General features: G+C 39.1%; 1 protein-coding gene across 1 annotated transcript; it reads right to left on the minus strand.

Moving 5' to 3' along the window:
* Nucleotides 1-794: 794 nt before the first annotated feature.
* LOC308106097 (protein mono-ADP-ribosyltransferase PARP15-like) lies at nucleotides 795-4,051 on the minus strand. The gene is made up of 4 exons (XM_080457126.1): nucleotides 3,925-4,051; nucleotides 3,217-3,347; nucleotides 2,652-2,826; nucleotides 795-1,190 (listed from the first exon to the last, which is right to left on the minus strand). Exons 2-4 carry the CDS (start codon nucleotides 3,319-3,321, stop codon nucleotides 907-909), a joined length of 564 nt encoding a protein of 187 aa, XP_080313252.1. The 5' UTR covers nucleotides 3,322-3,347; nucleotides 3,925-4,051; the 3' UTR covers nucleotides 795-906.
* Between the last annotated feature and the right edge of the window lie 12,781 nt (nucleotides 4,052-16,832).

The following is a 16,832-nucleotide window of genomic DNA, read 5'->3' on the forward strand; positions in this document are numbered from 1 at the left end:
TTGCCCAGGCCTGCTTTAGGGCCTTCATTGTTCTTCAGGACCTTTACAATATCACATGCAGACATTGTGTCAAAATCAGTGTGTGCATGCTCATTGCTCAGGCATTACATAAGTGAGATTGTAACATGGAGGGCTGGAGAGGTACAGTAGATGATTTAATATCACATTTTATGTGGACAACATGACTTTAACTTTAATACCTGGTATGGCTTGTTCTACTGACCATGTTGACAATTGTGGCTGGGTAGCAAATGTGAAACATCAACATTTACATTTACCATGATTTTATAAGGTATTCTTTGAAGATAGCGCAACAACACGTATTTGAGAACGTTTGAAGTCATTTTCAACGTACAAACCTTCCTCGTTATGATGTTAGTATTATATCTGCATGGATTTACTGTTATAAATTAAGTCCTGAGTAGAATGTAACACATAGAAGAGCATCTGTCTCATAATTTGACAAAAAATACACATTGTTAGCTTGTTGAATACAAAGTTTTATTTGTAAATATACAGATATACATGATATATGATTAATTGAACAGTTTATAGTTTTCAGTGGACAGTAGCCATTGTGACATCATCATTACAAATTTCTAATCACATAAGGCGAGATCATTCCCCTGAATGGCCTTATTTTAATTATTAAAACATTATGGCTGTTCTTTTGATACTTGAGTACATTTAATGTGAGTTACTTTAAGTCTTTGACTCATGTCATTTTCTTATGGGTGACTTTAACTTTTACCGGAGTCTCTTTCAAGTAAGATATCTGTACTTTTATTCAAGTACCATTAGTATATGGTCTTCTTGATATACCACTGGTATACGGTAGGATTAAGCCATGGAAAAGGTAATTTACTTCTTTATATTTAGTTATTTCCACACTCTCTCTTACATGCTCTACTTGAATGTAATCAAGTATGAAGGATAAGCCACCTCGTCTGGGAAGACGACAAACATGTTTGGGGTTTGCATGTCGTCCACGACACTGTCATACAACAGAGTGCCGCTCCCCACCTTGACTGGCGGCTCTTTCATGCCCTTCTTCCCTAGAGTGTAGTCTCCAGTCAAGACACGACAGAGGTACATGTATTTCTGCCCCAGGCGATCCGGCATGGAAAATTTGTCGTCGGCGGAATATGCTGCTCTCATGGCAAAGTAGGTGCCGTTGCCATAGTCTGCATCTGAAAACGGACAGAAACATGACGTTGGAGCAGTTTAGCTACAGTTTAATGCTACTAAGATAATTGTTGACACAAGAGCAACAATTATATTCTGAATTTAGCCCTTAGGAACAAACAGAACCTGAGGTAGCGAAATATTGTGCTCTTAGAAACTTGCAGATACCCAACTTGATTCTTAGAGGATGGGATGTGGGGGTGGGGCGTCTGCTGGTATCGATCTAAAATGATGGCCATTGGAAACAATGCCTGTTGAGAACAATGGCCTTTGGGAACAATGGGGAACCCCTGGTTATGCAATATCCGTTGTACCCCTTGTCAGAGTATCTGTTGTACCTGTTTTAAAATTACTCTTAGTGCCATACCCATATCATAGTAATTGAAGGCCAGGTTATGATGTAAGTACTATCACATGTACTTCTATTTAAATACAGAGCAGGGGTGGGCAACTTTGATGATGGAGAGTGCCACTATATTTCCACACTCACTCCAGAGGGCCAAATTGCATATGCTGTTGGGCAGACACCTCTTATCTCCGTATTTTAACTTTTTCGTAAATGCCATTCTATGTCACACAAAAGTAGCAAAAATAGACGATCTACAAGCTCAAAACACGTCACACCGCGTTTTGAGCTTGTAGATCTACTATTTTTGCATTGGAATCCTGAAAAGTAACATTTTTATTTAATTTCAAATGCATTTAGTTATACTTATGTTAACATTATGAACTTAAATACAAATACATTGGACATAAAAAAGACTATTTTAATACTAGTCATTAAGCTACTAATATAGACTGAAGTAATTAAAGCGGGTCATGTTTGCATGTTTAGAATTGTAACAGCTGAAATCAATAATATATCAGTATTCCGATATCAACCTGCAGGCCGCATTAAGTGAAGGTGGGGGCCGCATGTGGCCCCCGGGCCGCCAGTTGCCCATGTATGACTTAGAGCATTTGTTTCATATTGGGATATATAGATGACATCAGAGATCTCCATATATGGGTATAAAAGGGACACAAACAGACAGACAGACAGACAGACAGACAGAGATTATGTGCATCTATAGATAATATAGATGTAATCCATAAGGATTACATTTTTTGATGGATATAAAAGCACTTAAATGTGCTAAATATTCATCTGCAAGGCCGCAAAAACGTTGCTTTGGAATACTATGACAGCATTTGTGTCATGTGTTATGAAATTAGGTCATTGTACTGTAGATGCATTTTTTGTAGCCTATGACTGTGCAGCAAGTTAATAGTGATCATAAAAGAAATGCTTGACTGAGACACAGGAAGTTACATTTTGCACAAACCTGACCGTGACATAACATTGGTTTGACACCCCTGATCTCATGTAATACTTAAGGATTACATTCATAAACCTACGGAGAACAAGCACTTCTCAGATTAAATAATGCCCTCAAACGTTGTGTCAAGGTACTTGTATATCTCACCATTCACCCCAGCATAGGACCTGTTGAAGCCTTGATTGCTAATTTTCCAAACAGTGTCTTCGCGGGTGCCATGGAAGAGCCATTTCTCATTGTCCTTGTGGCAATTGTTGATCTCCATTTTCTTCTTCTTGAGTTCGAAGGCCTCCCTCAATTTTCGGGTCTGTATCCGCTCAATCTGTGGGAGAATAAAAACCTGTGTTTATATTTACATTTTAATGATTGTTTACTTAAAGGGATATTTCACTTTCAAACTCCATTTTAACCATGACAGATTCATTGAAAACACCCGTCTAGTGACTGATATTGTCCTTCTAATGCGTGAGGGGGCCGTTTCCATAAGTGTCTTCATTTATTTTTCATATATTTTATATTTTGTTTGAAAGTATCCCTTTAATAAACAAGTGTGTTATAATAACATTAAGTAATTTTCTGCAGACTATACAACCATCACATTATAAAACATTTCTGTTGGCATCAGTTACACAGTTACAAATATAAATTATTTGACTTAATTTTAGCTGAAATGTATTTTTTTAACTACTATAAATAAATCCTCATTGACTACCTTGATAACCTCATTGTTGCATGAGTCCTTGAACCGTGTATGGACCTCATTGTACTCTGGGCTTCCAGGCCTGACGGGGACGGTCTGGGATGGGTTTTCTGTCATGGCATCCCAGTTCCAGTTGTCAGTATCTGAGTCCAAACAGACATGGGTCACTTAGTATATGCAAACAACTCATTTTGTTTTTATCAACTTGAAGTAAGAGGCGGTGTGATTTGCCACAGCAGCACATTTCAGACAGCTGTCAATGACAGAAACATAGACAGCATACACTTTGGAAAAGTTTCCTGTCATTGTCTGAGCTTCCTGGCACACACTGCAGTGCATTGTACCTTGTGGCAAACCACACTGACATGATGCTCCAAGCCCATTATAACAAACTCTAAGAACAAACTGAATGTACCATTTCACCTAGATCTGGTTTTGATTCCAAGGCTGGCTTAAGATTAGTCTCGCATAGCCAGACGGTCAGAGATCTCCGTCTACTGATAGGTCTGATGACATCTAGATTCACTAAATGGGCAAAAACTGTCAATTCCGGTCCTTCATATGGAATGGTACTGTATCAGGATTGGCTTTCAAAGCAGCCTACATTAGATTTCCCCAGATGTATAAGAATAGGGAGATATCTTTGAGTGTCTGGCTATGCAAGACTAGCTAAATATATTACTATTATTATTATATAAAAAAGTCCATCTGTAAACGTACCTGCACGTGCAACGCTGCAGCATCATCAACAACGTCCATTGACTTTGTGACCCTACAAAGGACAAAAGATCAGCAATAATAATTTCTCTCTGACGTCTGATCGTCTGGCTACGCAATATTAGCTAAATCTATTATTATTATTATTATTATTGTAAAGGTGACATATAAAGCGATTGTCCATGGACTGTGAAGAGAATAGTTATATACCTGCAACGGAAACAATGTTTGCTGTCCTTGGTTCAGGTTGTCCTGTGGAAGAGAGAAGTGAAAGCCTTTATTGCAGTGTACACATGATAGTTTGCTGATGCTGACTATTAGGCTGGTATTGATAACCACGGCCGCTGTGTTGATCTGTTGTAAATTCTTGCACCTCTTTTATTGCAAACTATCCAAAAACAACTGATTAAGTGCCCCCATTTCCATTTACTTATTTTTGTCCTAAAAGGCTTTTATTTCTCTATTTCTATAGGGCTCGTCCGGTGTGTCTTCGTTTGACTGACGTTGGAGTGTTGGCTCACTGAAAGACTACAAATGAAATGGCTGCCAAGTAAGGTCAACCTACAGCGTTTCTGTCCAATTGGTTGTACATATTTTTTGTACATATATTTTTTTTAATTGCTTTTTTTGTACATAGTGGTATTTTTTCTGCATTATCTGTATTTTCATGTTGATTTTTGAACTGTTTGGTTGCTACTATATATGTCTATGAAATTAACTCAAGGACCCCAACGGAAACAAGTCCGCAAGGACTTTTTTGGCCGGACCTTTTAGACAAAAGCATTATAAATGTAACTGTGTTGTTTTACATTCTTTTGCCTAATAAAAATTTCAATCAATCAATCAATCAATCAATCAATCAATCAGTCACCTGGTCAAGGTTCAACAATGTTGAACCCGATGCAAATGTGTCTGACTTTATATGTTTCAGCGCCATCAACGCACCCACAACAGGACGCTCCGCCTGTTTGCTCCCATATGGAAGTGAACGGGAAGCTGACGCTTCAGACTATGTGTAATCTCTGCCCTGAACATGTAATGTTGTTGTTTTAGGAATAAACACAGAAGCAGAAGGAAGTGGACTAAGAAAGGGGAGGAGACAAACCAAGTTCCTGTTTCTACACAAAAAAGGTAAAAAGAGGCAAAAACAAAGGGGAAAAGCCAATAAGTCAACCAATAGGGAGTTGTAGTTTTCTTTCAGAGAGCCAACAATGTAAGTCAGACGAACTACAAACCAGAAAACTAACATTCATGCTGGCACTGCCCACCACCTGCAAGACATTATGGGACATTGACGCATCTGAAGTCTCAGCTTGCATTGGCAACAACGAGTATGAAGCTTTGTTGAAAATGGTTACAGAACGCAAAACATCAACTCATTTTCCCTGCGTTTCCTAGGTGCCTCAGTGGCCATTTGATTATTGAATATGTTTAATTATGTATCATTATTTTTAGGACAAATCACCACTAAAACTATGATGAAGAATGGAATGAAAACATTAAATGGAATTTGACAGTAAGTAGCGCTAGTAAGTCTACTATGGTTATTAATTTAAGCCCAATCGTCTAAGATGAAATTAATTGGCTCTATACTCTGGATAGTCATCCTACTCACTTGGGTCAGATGCAGCCGCTCCTTTGGGTTTAGCTGCAGGAAAATAAACCAATGTTCAAATGAATTTAACATGCAAACATGTGAGCTAATATGCACTACTAAAGGTGGAAACAATCTGTCAAGTCAAGCTTACTTAGCACTCACCTGGGGCAGTTGCAGCCGGTCCATTGGGTTGATCTGCAAGAAATAAACCAAAGTTCAAATTAATTTAGCATGCAAACATTTGGTAATATGGACTATTAAAGGGCAAGACCACTTTGGTAGAGGTTTGGGTTGTGTTAACCCACAACCCTTGCCATGATGTAACTCCAAAGGTGGAAAAGAAATCTAATCAATGGCGCAAAATAATTGCGCCATTGATTAGACATTGCTAATTCATTGACTTACATTGTACGGTAAAACAGTCTCAAAGTCACTCTTTTAGCACTTAAACAAACACAAACACAGTTGATTCAGACAATATAGAACATCACAAAACACAGTACTGGCCCGGACGGTTGGCGTAACCATCTGGGCACCTAGGTTGGTAAACCAGCCTGACAGCGTGTCACAGGTTCGACTTCCGATCCTGACAACCTTTGCTGCGTGTCATCCCCCCATCTCTCTCCCCATTTCTTGTCTACTGATCCTATCAATAAAGGCAGGAAAGCCCCAAAACATATATTAAAAAAAAACCAGGACTGTCTGTTTTTTTAATGAAAAAAAACTTCCTGTTGATTTTGCTATTTTTATTTAGAAGAAAACCCGGATTGGATCCGTGGATCAGGATACGGATCTTCAAATAGTAAAATAAACAGGAAATTTACATTTTTATTAAAAGAATAAACAGTACTGTGTTTGGTGATGTTCTGTATTGTCTGAATCAGCTTTGTTTGTGTTTGTTTATGTGATAAAAGAGTGACTTTGAGAGCTGTTTTACCGTACAATATAAGTCAATGAGGACCATATTTTGAATTATCATTTTCAATTATCAAAAGCATTCAAGTACTCACATAAGTTCAGTTTTACTACCTGATATAGTTCCTGTGTCGTGTGTCCAAGGACATGACATGCTCTACATAACATTTAACCATGCTTAAAAGCTCAGCCCCACCACCACCACCACACACACACGCACACACACACACTGGCAGCCAGTGTACAATACTGCAGCAGCAAATAGAGGGGGGGGGGGGTACTGGGGGAAAATGTTAGGGGAAATCTCGGGGGAAACAAGTTATCAACAACACTACACTGACTACAAAACTGAAAAACGTTAATAAAAACAATATGCAAGTATAATCAATCAATTAATTATTCAGCGGTGGTCTCTTCATGTTGTAGTAGTCTAATGGCTCAAGCTGCTCTCAGACTCAGAGCCCCTTTTATGCCAGGTGAGTACAGGTGTTGGCCCAGACCCCCACAACTGGTGCTCCAGGAGTGCCAAGGCCACCTGCCTTGCCTCTATGGTGGGTACGCCACTGCTATACAGTTCAACTTCAACACCCACTCAGTGAGGCAAGGCCGCCTGCCTTGCCTCTATGGTGGGTACGCCACTGCTATACAGTTCAACTTCAACACCCACTCAGTGTTTAAAGTTTAAACACTGAGTGGGTGTTGAAGTTTAAATCTAGCCGACACAGTTTAAACTTTAAACTGTGTCACATTAAAAGAGTCAGAACAGAGAAAATAGCTTACCTTAGACTAACGTGTTACAGACACAGGATTCATGTAGTATATAGGTGTGACGGTTCCCTGTATAGTATGATAATGTGTGTCACTCGTAGGTTATATGGTTATGGTTTGCTTTGTATTCATTTGTGTTCTCATTGGTTCCTATAGGACTTGGGGAGCAGTGGGATGTTGGCAATCAGCCAAATTGGTATGCACCTGGGCCCGGGTGTCCACGCCCTATAAAAGCCTGCCTCCCCAGTCCTCTCTCTCTCCTTCAGTTCATTTGCTTAAGCTGCTCACCCAATCTACACCTCCTTGTTTCCACCTTATGTTCACACATTCAACACTCGCACACACTACACAATCCACTCATGCATACACGCATTACACTACTGACTTTACTGATTTCCACACCTCATCTGTTCATTTATGATCGATTTGTTCCTTTTGATTACTTAAATAAACACAATTTCTTTGTAAACTGCGTCTCCCCTGTATTTTTGTTGTGTTCCCTGGTCCCCCTAGGCCAGGGTCATAACAATAGGCTACTACTGCTCCTCCTCTATATGTCCCCCCCCCTTCCCTTTTATGTTTCAACTCTCATATTAGGCAACGAGTGGCCGCTTTTAGGGCCTCTGTTGGGAGCCACCACCAAGATATTTTGAATGAATAAATAAACAGTGGTGGAAACTACTCCAATGTTTTACTTAAGTAGATCAATACTGCAATGTAGAAATACTCTGTTACAAGTAAAAGTCCGTAAAAGTACAAAAGTCCCAGTGAGCCATGGTCGGTTTTTAGACGTCCGTTTTTTTTGTAGACCTAAATTAGATGGTCTAGATTCGGTCTATAATCTAGACCAAATCTAGCCGATTGAATTTAAACAATTATTCCATAAATATTGATTAAAAAAACAACTGTAAGTTGCATAACTGATCTCCAAATATTGGACAAAAATAATTTGAATAGCCATTGATCAATATACAGTATAGTTTAGATTTAGCCTTGATCTAGACGTCCACTCTGACCACTCTCCACAGCTCCTCCGCGGCAGACTTCCGCATCACGTGTACACGTTTTTTTTGTTTTTTCCCTTCTCCCGTGACGTATACATGGTCCTCCTCCACATGTGGCCACACAAACAATGCTTGAAACCCGAAACCATGCCGAAACACCGGCTGCCCCCCGGCATTCTGACATACAGTATAAATACAGCATATTATCAAGAGTGATTGTTTATTATACCCACAGTAATAACCATTATTATTATTAGTTATTAATTATTCTTATTATTTATCATTATTATACAGTTGTTGTTGTTGTTATTATTATTATTATTATTATTAGTTATACCCATAGTAGCCTTAGAATGGTTAGCTTTGGATTTATGAATAATCGCTAAAATGACTATGAAATTGATTATGTACAACCATAGAGTTATAATATATATAATCTTTATTTCAGACCTGTGGATCCATATAAAAGACAGCACATAATATAAAAAGAGACAGCAGTATATAACAAAACAAAAAGATCACTCAAGCACCCACCCCCCACCCCACTCACACATACACCAATACATGAGGCGGCTGTCAAGCGCTAAGTCAAAATATTCAGGCAAATTAATGAAAAAATATAGAGGCTATTATGCCAATGTTCTCTGAGTCTGGATGTGTATCAATAACTGCTTCTCATAGGGCTTGTTAGAGCCTCTATGAGGCTGTTCTCGGACACATCAAGCCGACAAATAAAATTGTACATCTACTGTCTTAAAAGTGCATCACATGTAGGCACATGTGGACACAAACAATTGACTGGCACTATGCCATCTGGGAATGTGGAGCAACAACCTCATACCATCATTATAAGCCACTCTGAGCCTCTGCATACTTCCACTATGTACGAATGCCAGAGATGAGCCGTATACAGAGGTGTGACATAGGCTCTGAACAGTGAACACTTAACATCAACAGAACACATAAAAACATTCTGGAGCAGCATATTGGCCTGTGCATACATTTTACGACATTGTCTGTAGACATCTCTGTTGTCCATCCAATCATCAAAGTGAGGACATGGCCACAGTAGTTTATTTTCTTGCCTATTATGAGAGGACTATCACACAATTGAAAAGCAGGGAAAGATATTTCCTCTTCTCTCTGCTTCTCACGATCATGATGTTACTTTTTTTGGCATTATATTTTAGGTCAAAATCTTTGCAATACTGTGTGCAGATCTTCAATAATTGTTGAAGCCCAGCACTGTATGGACTACATATAACTAAATCATCAGCATACATGAGATGATTGACAACAGTGTCACCCACAAGACAGCCAGTGTTGCACCCATTTAACATTAAACAACTTAAAATCCCACCCTGGCAGACCCCATTAAGGTAACTCCAGACCAAACAGACTCGTCCAGACTATTCCAGACTACTTCAGACTGCAACAGACTGCAACAGACTGGTATTCGGTTGGCAAAAGTTGGCATTTAAGTCTGTCAGCCGACTGGCCATTCATGTGCTAATTTGACTTTTAGCCTGCCAGCGTTGCCAGGTCTGCTTATTATAAGAGACTTTGGGCTTGTTTCCCTGCAAAGCCACTTGGACATAGGGATGTTCCCAGCGTTTTTTCTTCACTGACGTGCAGTGGTGTAAAGTAACTAGTACATTTACTCAAGTACTGTACTTAAGTACAATTTTGAGGTACTTTTACTTTACTGGAGTATTTCCAATTGTCTATACTTGTACTCCACAACAATTATTTTAAATGTTTAGTTACTAGTTACTTTGCAGATATAAATCATTATGAAACATACATTAACCACTTTAGCCCTATTTTATACCTATAAGCTATTTGAAAATAGCAGATCTACAAGCTCACAATGTGTTGCGATGCACGCGTTCTGAGCTTGTAGATCTGCTATTTTCAAACATTTTTGTACTTTTACTTTTGGTACTTTAAGTACATTTTTATACCAATACTTTAGTACTTTTACTCAAGTAAATGTTGAATTCCGGACTTTTACTTGTAACAGACTCAGAGTACATCTATTGCATTCAAGCCTGGAATTTCGTCATTTTAGGGGCAAGGCCACTTGGCCTTTGGTGTTGTAATTTTTTGGAGGGCACAAAGGCCAAATGCCAGGGCAGGAAGGCCATCCAAAAAAATTATAAATATTTTTAAGTCCAAAAACGATTTTTAAGTCCACGGAAATAATGCATTTAACTTGAAGGTTAAGGATGATTGTATTTTAATATATTATAAGAATAGTATAACTATCTGTGAAATATAACCCATTTATTTCACAAAATAATGTGTTGGCAAATGACCAATATTTAGTTATATAGGTCTCAATATGTCACATTCAGCCCTGGACTTCACTGACTGAAGTAGGGGTCACATTAATCACATTAGATTCACAGAATGTATTTTACCCACAAGTTATTTTCATTCAAATGAAATGTGAATGAACTTGCACTAATAATGACTTTAGTTGATTTTTCACTCTTTAAAATATAGTATTTCTTAATTATTAATAATTACAGCTTGTAGATTGGCTATTTTCACGATTTTAAATTGTTTTTAAATAATAATAAAAAAGGAACATACAAGATTTCCACCCGACAGCCATAATATATAGCCAATATATGGTTCTGTATCAGTATATGAGTCCGTTTTTGCAGATTTCATTCTAATTGGCTACTATGCCTGAATATGAATTTCATGAGCCTGGGTAGGTCACCCTGGCTTGGCGGAGATATGCCCTGTAGCGCACACTCCGCACAGCAGCAGCAGGTGAAAGCAATTCACTTAAACGAGGGTTGTGTTGCACACCAAAAAACTGACTAAAACTGTCACATTCTAGCTGATGAAATAAACTTCCCATTTAGATCATTATTGACAAATGAACAGGGGACTGGTGTCTTTAAAAAAAACTTATTGACAGGAAAATCGCGCATTGATACTTTTACTCAAGTAAAACATTTGAGTACTTTTTCCACCACTGCTGACGTGTACACAACATTTTTGAAAACTAATTTACACACCTGCTCCCAATAAATTACATCACCACAGCGCAAAAGTAGGTCAAACCAATCAATCTCTCTCTCTCTGGGAGCAACAACGAGAAACAGTGAATGTAGGTTTTCATAGACATGGTCGCTTGTTTCTCTCACATAATCTGGCAACACCGACAGCCCTCTGTTGTCACTTCGTCTCTGCTACATAGCTACTCCAGTCGGGCCCCAGTCGGCTAAAAAGCTGAACATGTTCGGTCGGCTCTGGGTCGGCCGAAAAGGTCCCGACGGACCCCCCAACGGACCCCTAACCGACTGGACGACTCTTCCCGACGCCAAGTCGCCCCAAAATCGGGCCGACTAGGATTGGTCTGGAGTTACCTTTACTGACATGGAATGGTTCAGAAATGTAATTGCCCCATTTTACCTGAAACATCTGACGGGCATACCAAAAGACTAGTATTCTTACTAAGTATTTTGGAAAACCTCTATCAATCAATTCCATAAATAACTTTGCATGATTAACTCTATAAAATGCTCTGGAACCATCAATAAAGCACAAAGATACACACTATTATCAGTAGTGAGAACACACATCTCAAGCCTAGTTAATTTGTCCATGCTATTTAGCTTCCCAGCCTTGTCTTTCAGGACAGGCACCAACAGTACAGACATAATGGATTCAGGAAGAACACCATGAACCATGAGGCCGTGAAACACATAGCAAGCAGTGGACCGAGCCAATAGCTGGCATACTTTAGGTGTTCTGCAGTAATACAGTCCAAGCCACAAGCCTTGTTATTGTCAAGCAACTTGATGGCATCAGAAACATCAGCTGATTTGACTACCATGTTTGCAGAAAGATCAACATTGGCCGGGTTTCCCAAACGAATTTGAGCTCGCGCGTAGCCTAGAAGCTGCGTAAGAGCCTCCACGCAGCTGCGCAGTAGCAACCCCCCTACGCACTATCTTCGTTAGTGGCAGCTGTGTGTGCCCTACGTGCCATCTAAACTGGCTTCTGGAGACACCATCGTCGTAGGTTCTCAAGCGCACGGCGTTACGTGTGTGCTAAAACTACATTCGGAGACAGCATGCACGTAAAGACCTCCTGGACGAAGCCTACGTAAAGCCTACTTAAACTACGTAGTGCTGTCCTACGCTACACAGCAGTTTAAACTCCCTTTGCGAATATATACAGTGAAATGGATCATAAAAATACCAGAGCCAACTGTCAGATGTCCTGAAGCAGTCCACTCCAAATACAACTTTTGAATAATATATTTATGAATTAAATTACAGTGGTGAGACATCTGCAAGGTAAATCAAACACTAAAGTGTCCCCATTATGCAAGTAAATTAAATATACTTAAAATACCAAAAGTAAAGATATGCAGAATGTCCATTTCCCAAATTTAATATGTATTAAAATCTTTTGAAAATAGCAGATCTACAAGCTTGTGAGGCGTTGTGAGCTTGTAGATCTGCTTTCAAAAGATTTTTTAACCATTCCTAAACATGGCGAGCGCAACAGCTGTCACTTTGTGAGAGGAACTGGGGACTTTCATCATAACGTTTAACTATAAAACTTAGAAATTAAGGAAACATGCTCAGCATCATTTATATACCTTTAGTTAACTTGGCTTATGCTTAATATTTTTATCAGATGATCGGATCATCCGTGAGAGTACAATTTGTAAACTTCGGGTTCATGCATAGAGGACGAAGCAGCGCAGCCGCTCGCCCTACCCAAAAGAACAGATCTGCAAGCTGTCGACACGGCATGTCGCAGTGCGTTGACAGCTTGTATGTCTGTTTTTTGGGGTAGGCATCGCACGTTACGCACCGGCCCGGCCGTATAAAAAAAAATAAAAAAAAATAATAATATATATATATATATATATATATATATATATATATATATATATATAAATTATATGTGTGTGTGTGTGTGTGTGTGTGTGGTCGGTCTTTTCATAGATCTATTTCGCTACGATGGGTGTTACGAGCGCCCCAGGGCGCTCGTAACAAACTGCTGCGTAGGACAGCATTCAGGGCTACAACCACTCCCAGGAGTAGGAGGAGTAGGATACGTGCATTCTGTCTCCCGAATGTAGTTTTAGCAGACACGTAACGCCGTGGACTTGGGAACCTACGACGATGGTGTTTCCTGAAGCCAGTTTAGATTGCACGTAGGGCACAACCAGCTGCTTCTAATGAGGGTAGAGCGTAGGTTTCGCCGGGTCCCAGCTGTGTAGGAGGCTCTTACGCAAGCTGCGTAGGCTACGCATGACCTGAAATCTACGTGCCTGCTAAGGTACTGCGCAGCCTGTGTGGACGGACGTAAGACCCGTCGTAGGACCTGCGCAGGATCTCTACGCAGCATCTCTACGAATCTCTTTGGGACACGCGGCCATTATCAATTACCACAGCACTGCTTTTAACACAGTTAAAGAGATTACAGTAATTCTCCCACCACACTTTAGCAATCTTGTCTTGGCCACAGACACCCTCAATATCAGATTTTAAAGAGGTTTTACAGTTATTCATCATGACCTCTTTGACCTCTTTCCAGAGGTCATCATAGTTGCTCTTTTGCAGTTTCCTAGCAAGTGAATCAGCCCTCATTGTGTTCCCCTTTGTCTTAATAAAACAAAGAGCATGTTTAAATTTAGCATTTGTTTGTTTTTTACGCTCAAGCTAAACCCACTGTCCAGGCCTATACCTGCCTCAGACCAGATCAGAGTTTAAAGGCCTCTCTGGCTTCAGAGTGTTGCTCAGCCACACAGGCCTACTCATTCCACCCAGGTTTGATGTTAAAAACCTTGTTCTTAAATTTACAGAAGGGCCCACTAGAGATAATTAAAGCTGACACAATATTATCATACATGGCACACAGTTCAGTAGCATGATGTGGGTCTGTACAGTTCACATTTAAACACATTAGGGAATCCCTAGGCAGTTCTATATTTACATATTTTTTATAAATTGTCTGTCAAGATAGAATATCTATCAATGTCCTCTTTCAGTTTTCAGTTTTGTCCAGACCAGCTTCCCTGTGTTAACAGCACTACCAGTAACAGTCAGCTGGGGTACATTCTCAACATTAATCATCATAGTAATTGGTATATGATTAGAAGTGGCTAGCCCATCCATACCAAAGCCATGGCCCATACATAATCTCTATATTATCAATTCCAGGGAACATGAGCATATGCATTGACGTTGCTATGACAGGAAACGCCCTGCAGGGGTCCATAAAGGTCTAAATTAATTAGAAATTAAGAGCTTATTTCTCTTTGCCATATTTTCCATTTGTAATTAATTAGATAATGAATACTAACAAGGGATCATTTATTGAAATAAAACATAATTTATTTAAAGATAAAAACTTAAATATCCAAACATATAGACCCCTTAACAGACGACGTCACACTGATAAGAACCAGCATGCGTGCAACCAGTATGCGCTCAATGAAACCCATTATGTCAGGTCTCGCTAGGACGCGCCTCACTAGCCAACACACAAGAGGGGGTTGGGGTGTGCTGAAACCAGTGCACCCCAAAACAGGTTGAGAATTGATTGCGTGAAACAGTCACCTGTGCATCCAGTCTCAATGTCAGTAAACAAATAATTGGTCTATAATACAAATAAATAAAATCATGCAAACATAAATTAAGTAGAAAACATAAATGTAAATGTAATAAGAAGGCACATACAACTTTGTTATAAAGGTGGGTATAATAAACAATTACTATGGGTATAACTAATAATAATAATAATAATAACTGTATAATAATAACTAATAATAATAATAATAATAATGAGTATTACTATGTGGGTATAATAATAAACAATCACTCTTGATATTTATATACTGTATGTCAGAGTGCCAAGGGCCAATGTCCTTTTTTTTAGCTGGCCAGGTGGATTGATTGATTGATTGATTGAATATTTTATTAGACAGAAATGTATGATTTTGATTATCATTACAAAACATACATTAACCACTTCAGCCCTAGATACATTTCGGCCATTTGAAAATAGCAGATCTACAAGCTCACAATGCCATGCATTGTGAGCTTGTAGATCTGCTATTTTCAAAATATTTTTATACATTTGAAAACTTGAGAAATGGGAAATACTCTACATGTATTGATACTTTTACTTAAGTTAAAAAAACAGAGTACTTTTTCCACCACTGTTTGATAGTTATTTTAGCGATTTTTGATATTCATAAATCCAAAGTTAGACATTCTAAGGCTCTCTTCTAAGACACCTCCCAGCGTTTGTGTGTGTTTTTTGTTTGTTTATATTGATTTATTGTCGATAAATAATGTAAAAACTAAAAAAGATCAGTTCCGGGTGTGTCACAGAAGGGGGCGTGGCTGTAGCACAGACACGCCTGGAATATGGAGACATATAATTCAGTACGGCTTGCGCACTGTTGTTTTAAATTCCTAATTCTGTTTAGAACCACACCAACGAAAATCGGGAATCGGGTCATATAATACCTATTTCTAAGTTTTGTTTAACTATTTCTAAATAGTATTTAGAAAACAATAAATAGTATTTAGAAAACAGACCGTTTTCCGAATTTCATTAATCAAATATAAAATTAAAATTAAAATGGCCGGAAAATACACGGACCGTGAGTGCTAAAGGATACTTTATTTGAAGGAGATGTTTATTTGTGTTGACATAGTTGGTCATGTACAAGTTAGCATTAGCCAACCAGCTAGCTTCTGCCCAAACACAAAGTGCTGGCGTTCAATGTTTTTGTGTTTTATTTTAATGGTAAACATTTCCTTTGGGCACAAACATTTAGGCCACATCCACACGGAGACGATTTTAGGTGAAACCGCATAAGTTTTTAATCGTTTGCACGTTTTGGCCACACGGAGCCGGCGTTTTAGGTCCGCAATACGCTTATTTTTGAAAACGGGTCCCAGAGTGAATAAATCTGAAAACACCACCCTTGCGTCTCCGTGTGTACAACCAAATACGGCAATACGCATCTTTCCTGAACCGATGACGCTATAGCTCCACCTCTCGCTTAAACCCGCCCCCCCCCCAGTAAATGTACTTAGTTACTTTCCGCTTAGTTACTTTTTAATGTACAGTAGGCTATATTCACGTGCATACAAATGAGCCATGCGGTCTTATGAGAATGAAAACAAACGCCTTGCTGTTGGCCATGGATCACATGACGGTCGTCTGTTACGACGATCATGGATGAACTTCAACCTGGTGTTTGCACTTTCTCCATTTATAACCCGTTCATCTACATAAACGTTCATATTTCTAATATAAAGTGCTGACCCCATGGCCACGGATGTTACAATTATGTATGGGCCCGCATAAGTACAACTATCTTCCGTATTGTTCAATAAAAATCATTTTAATCCGATTGGTGGCCATTGACTTCGAATTTTCTCCATTGACTTTCATTTACGCGACCCTACCGGTTGGGAGGAGTATTGCACTCTAATACATTATAACTCTATGAGAAAATGGCTGCCGATCGGATTAAAATGCTTTTTATTGAACAACACGGAAGATACGGGTGCTTATACCCACTCGAAGTGAATTTTAACATCCATGGCCATGATTTAAGCACTTTA

Source organism: Gymnoscopelus braueri, assembly GCF_963280865.1.
Source record: "Gymnoscopelus braueri genome assembly, chromosome: 18".
Taxonomy (NCBI): Eukaryota; Metazoa; Chordata; class Actinopteri; order Myctophiformes; family Myctophidae; genus Gymnoscopelus; species Gymnoscopelus braueri.

Coding starts and splice junctions, on each gene's coding strand:
- LOC308106097 (XM_080457126.1), bottom strand. CDS start 3,321: ATGACAGAAAACCCATCCCAGACCGTCCCCGTCAGGCCTGGAAGCCCA. Junction 2,827..3,216: donor GCAACAATGAGGTTATCAAG/GTAGTCAATGAG, acceptor ATTCTCCCACAG/ATTGAGCGGATACAGACCCG. Junction 1,191..2,651: donor GTCCTATGCTGGGGTGAATG/GTGAGATATACA, acceptor GTCCGTTTTCAG/ATGCAGACTATGGCAACGGC.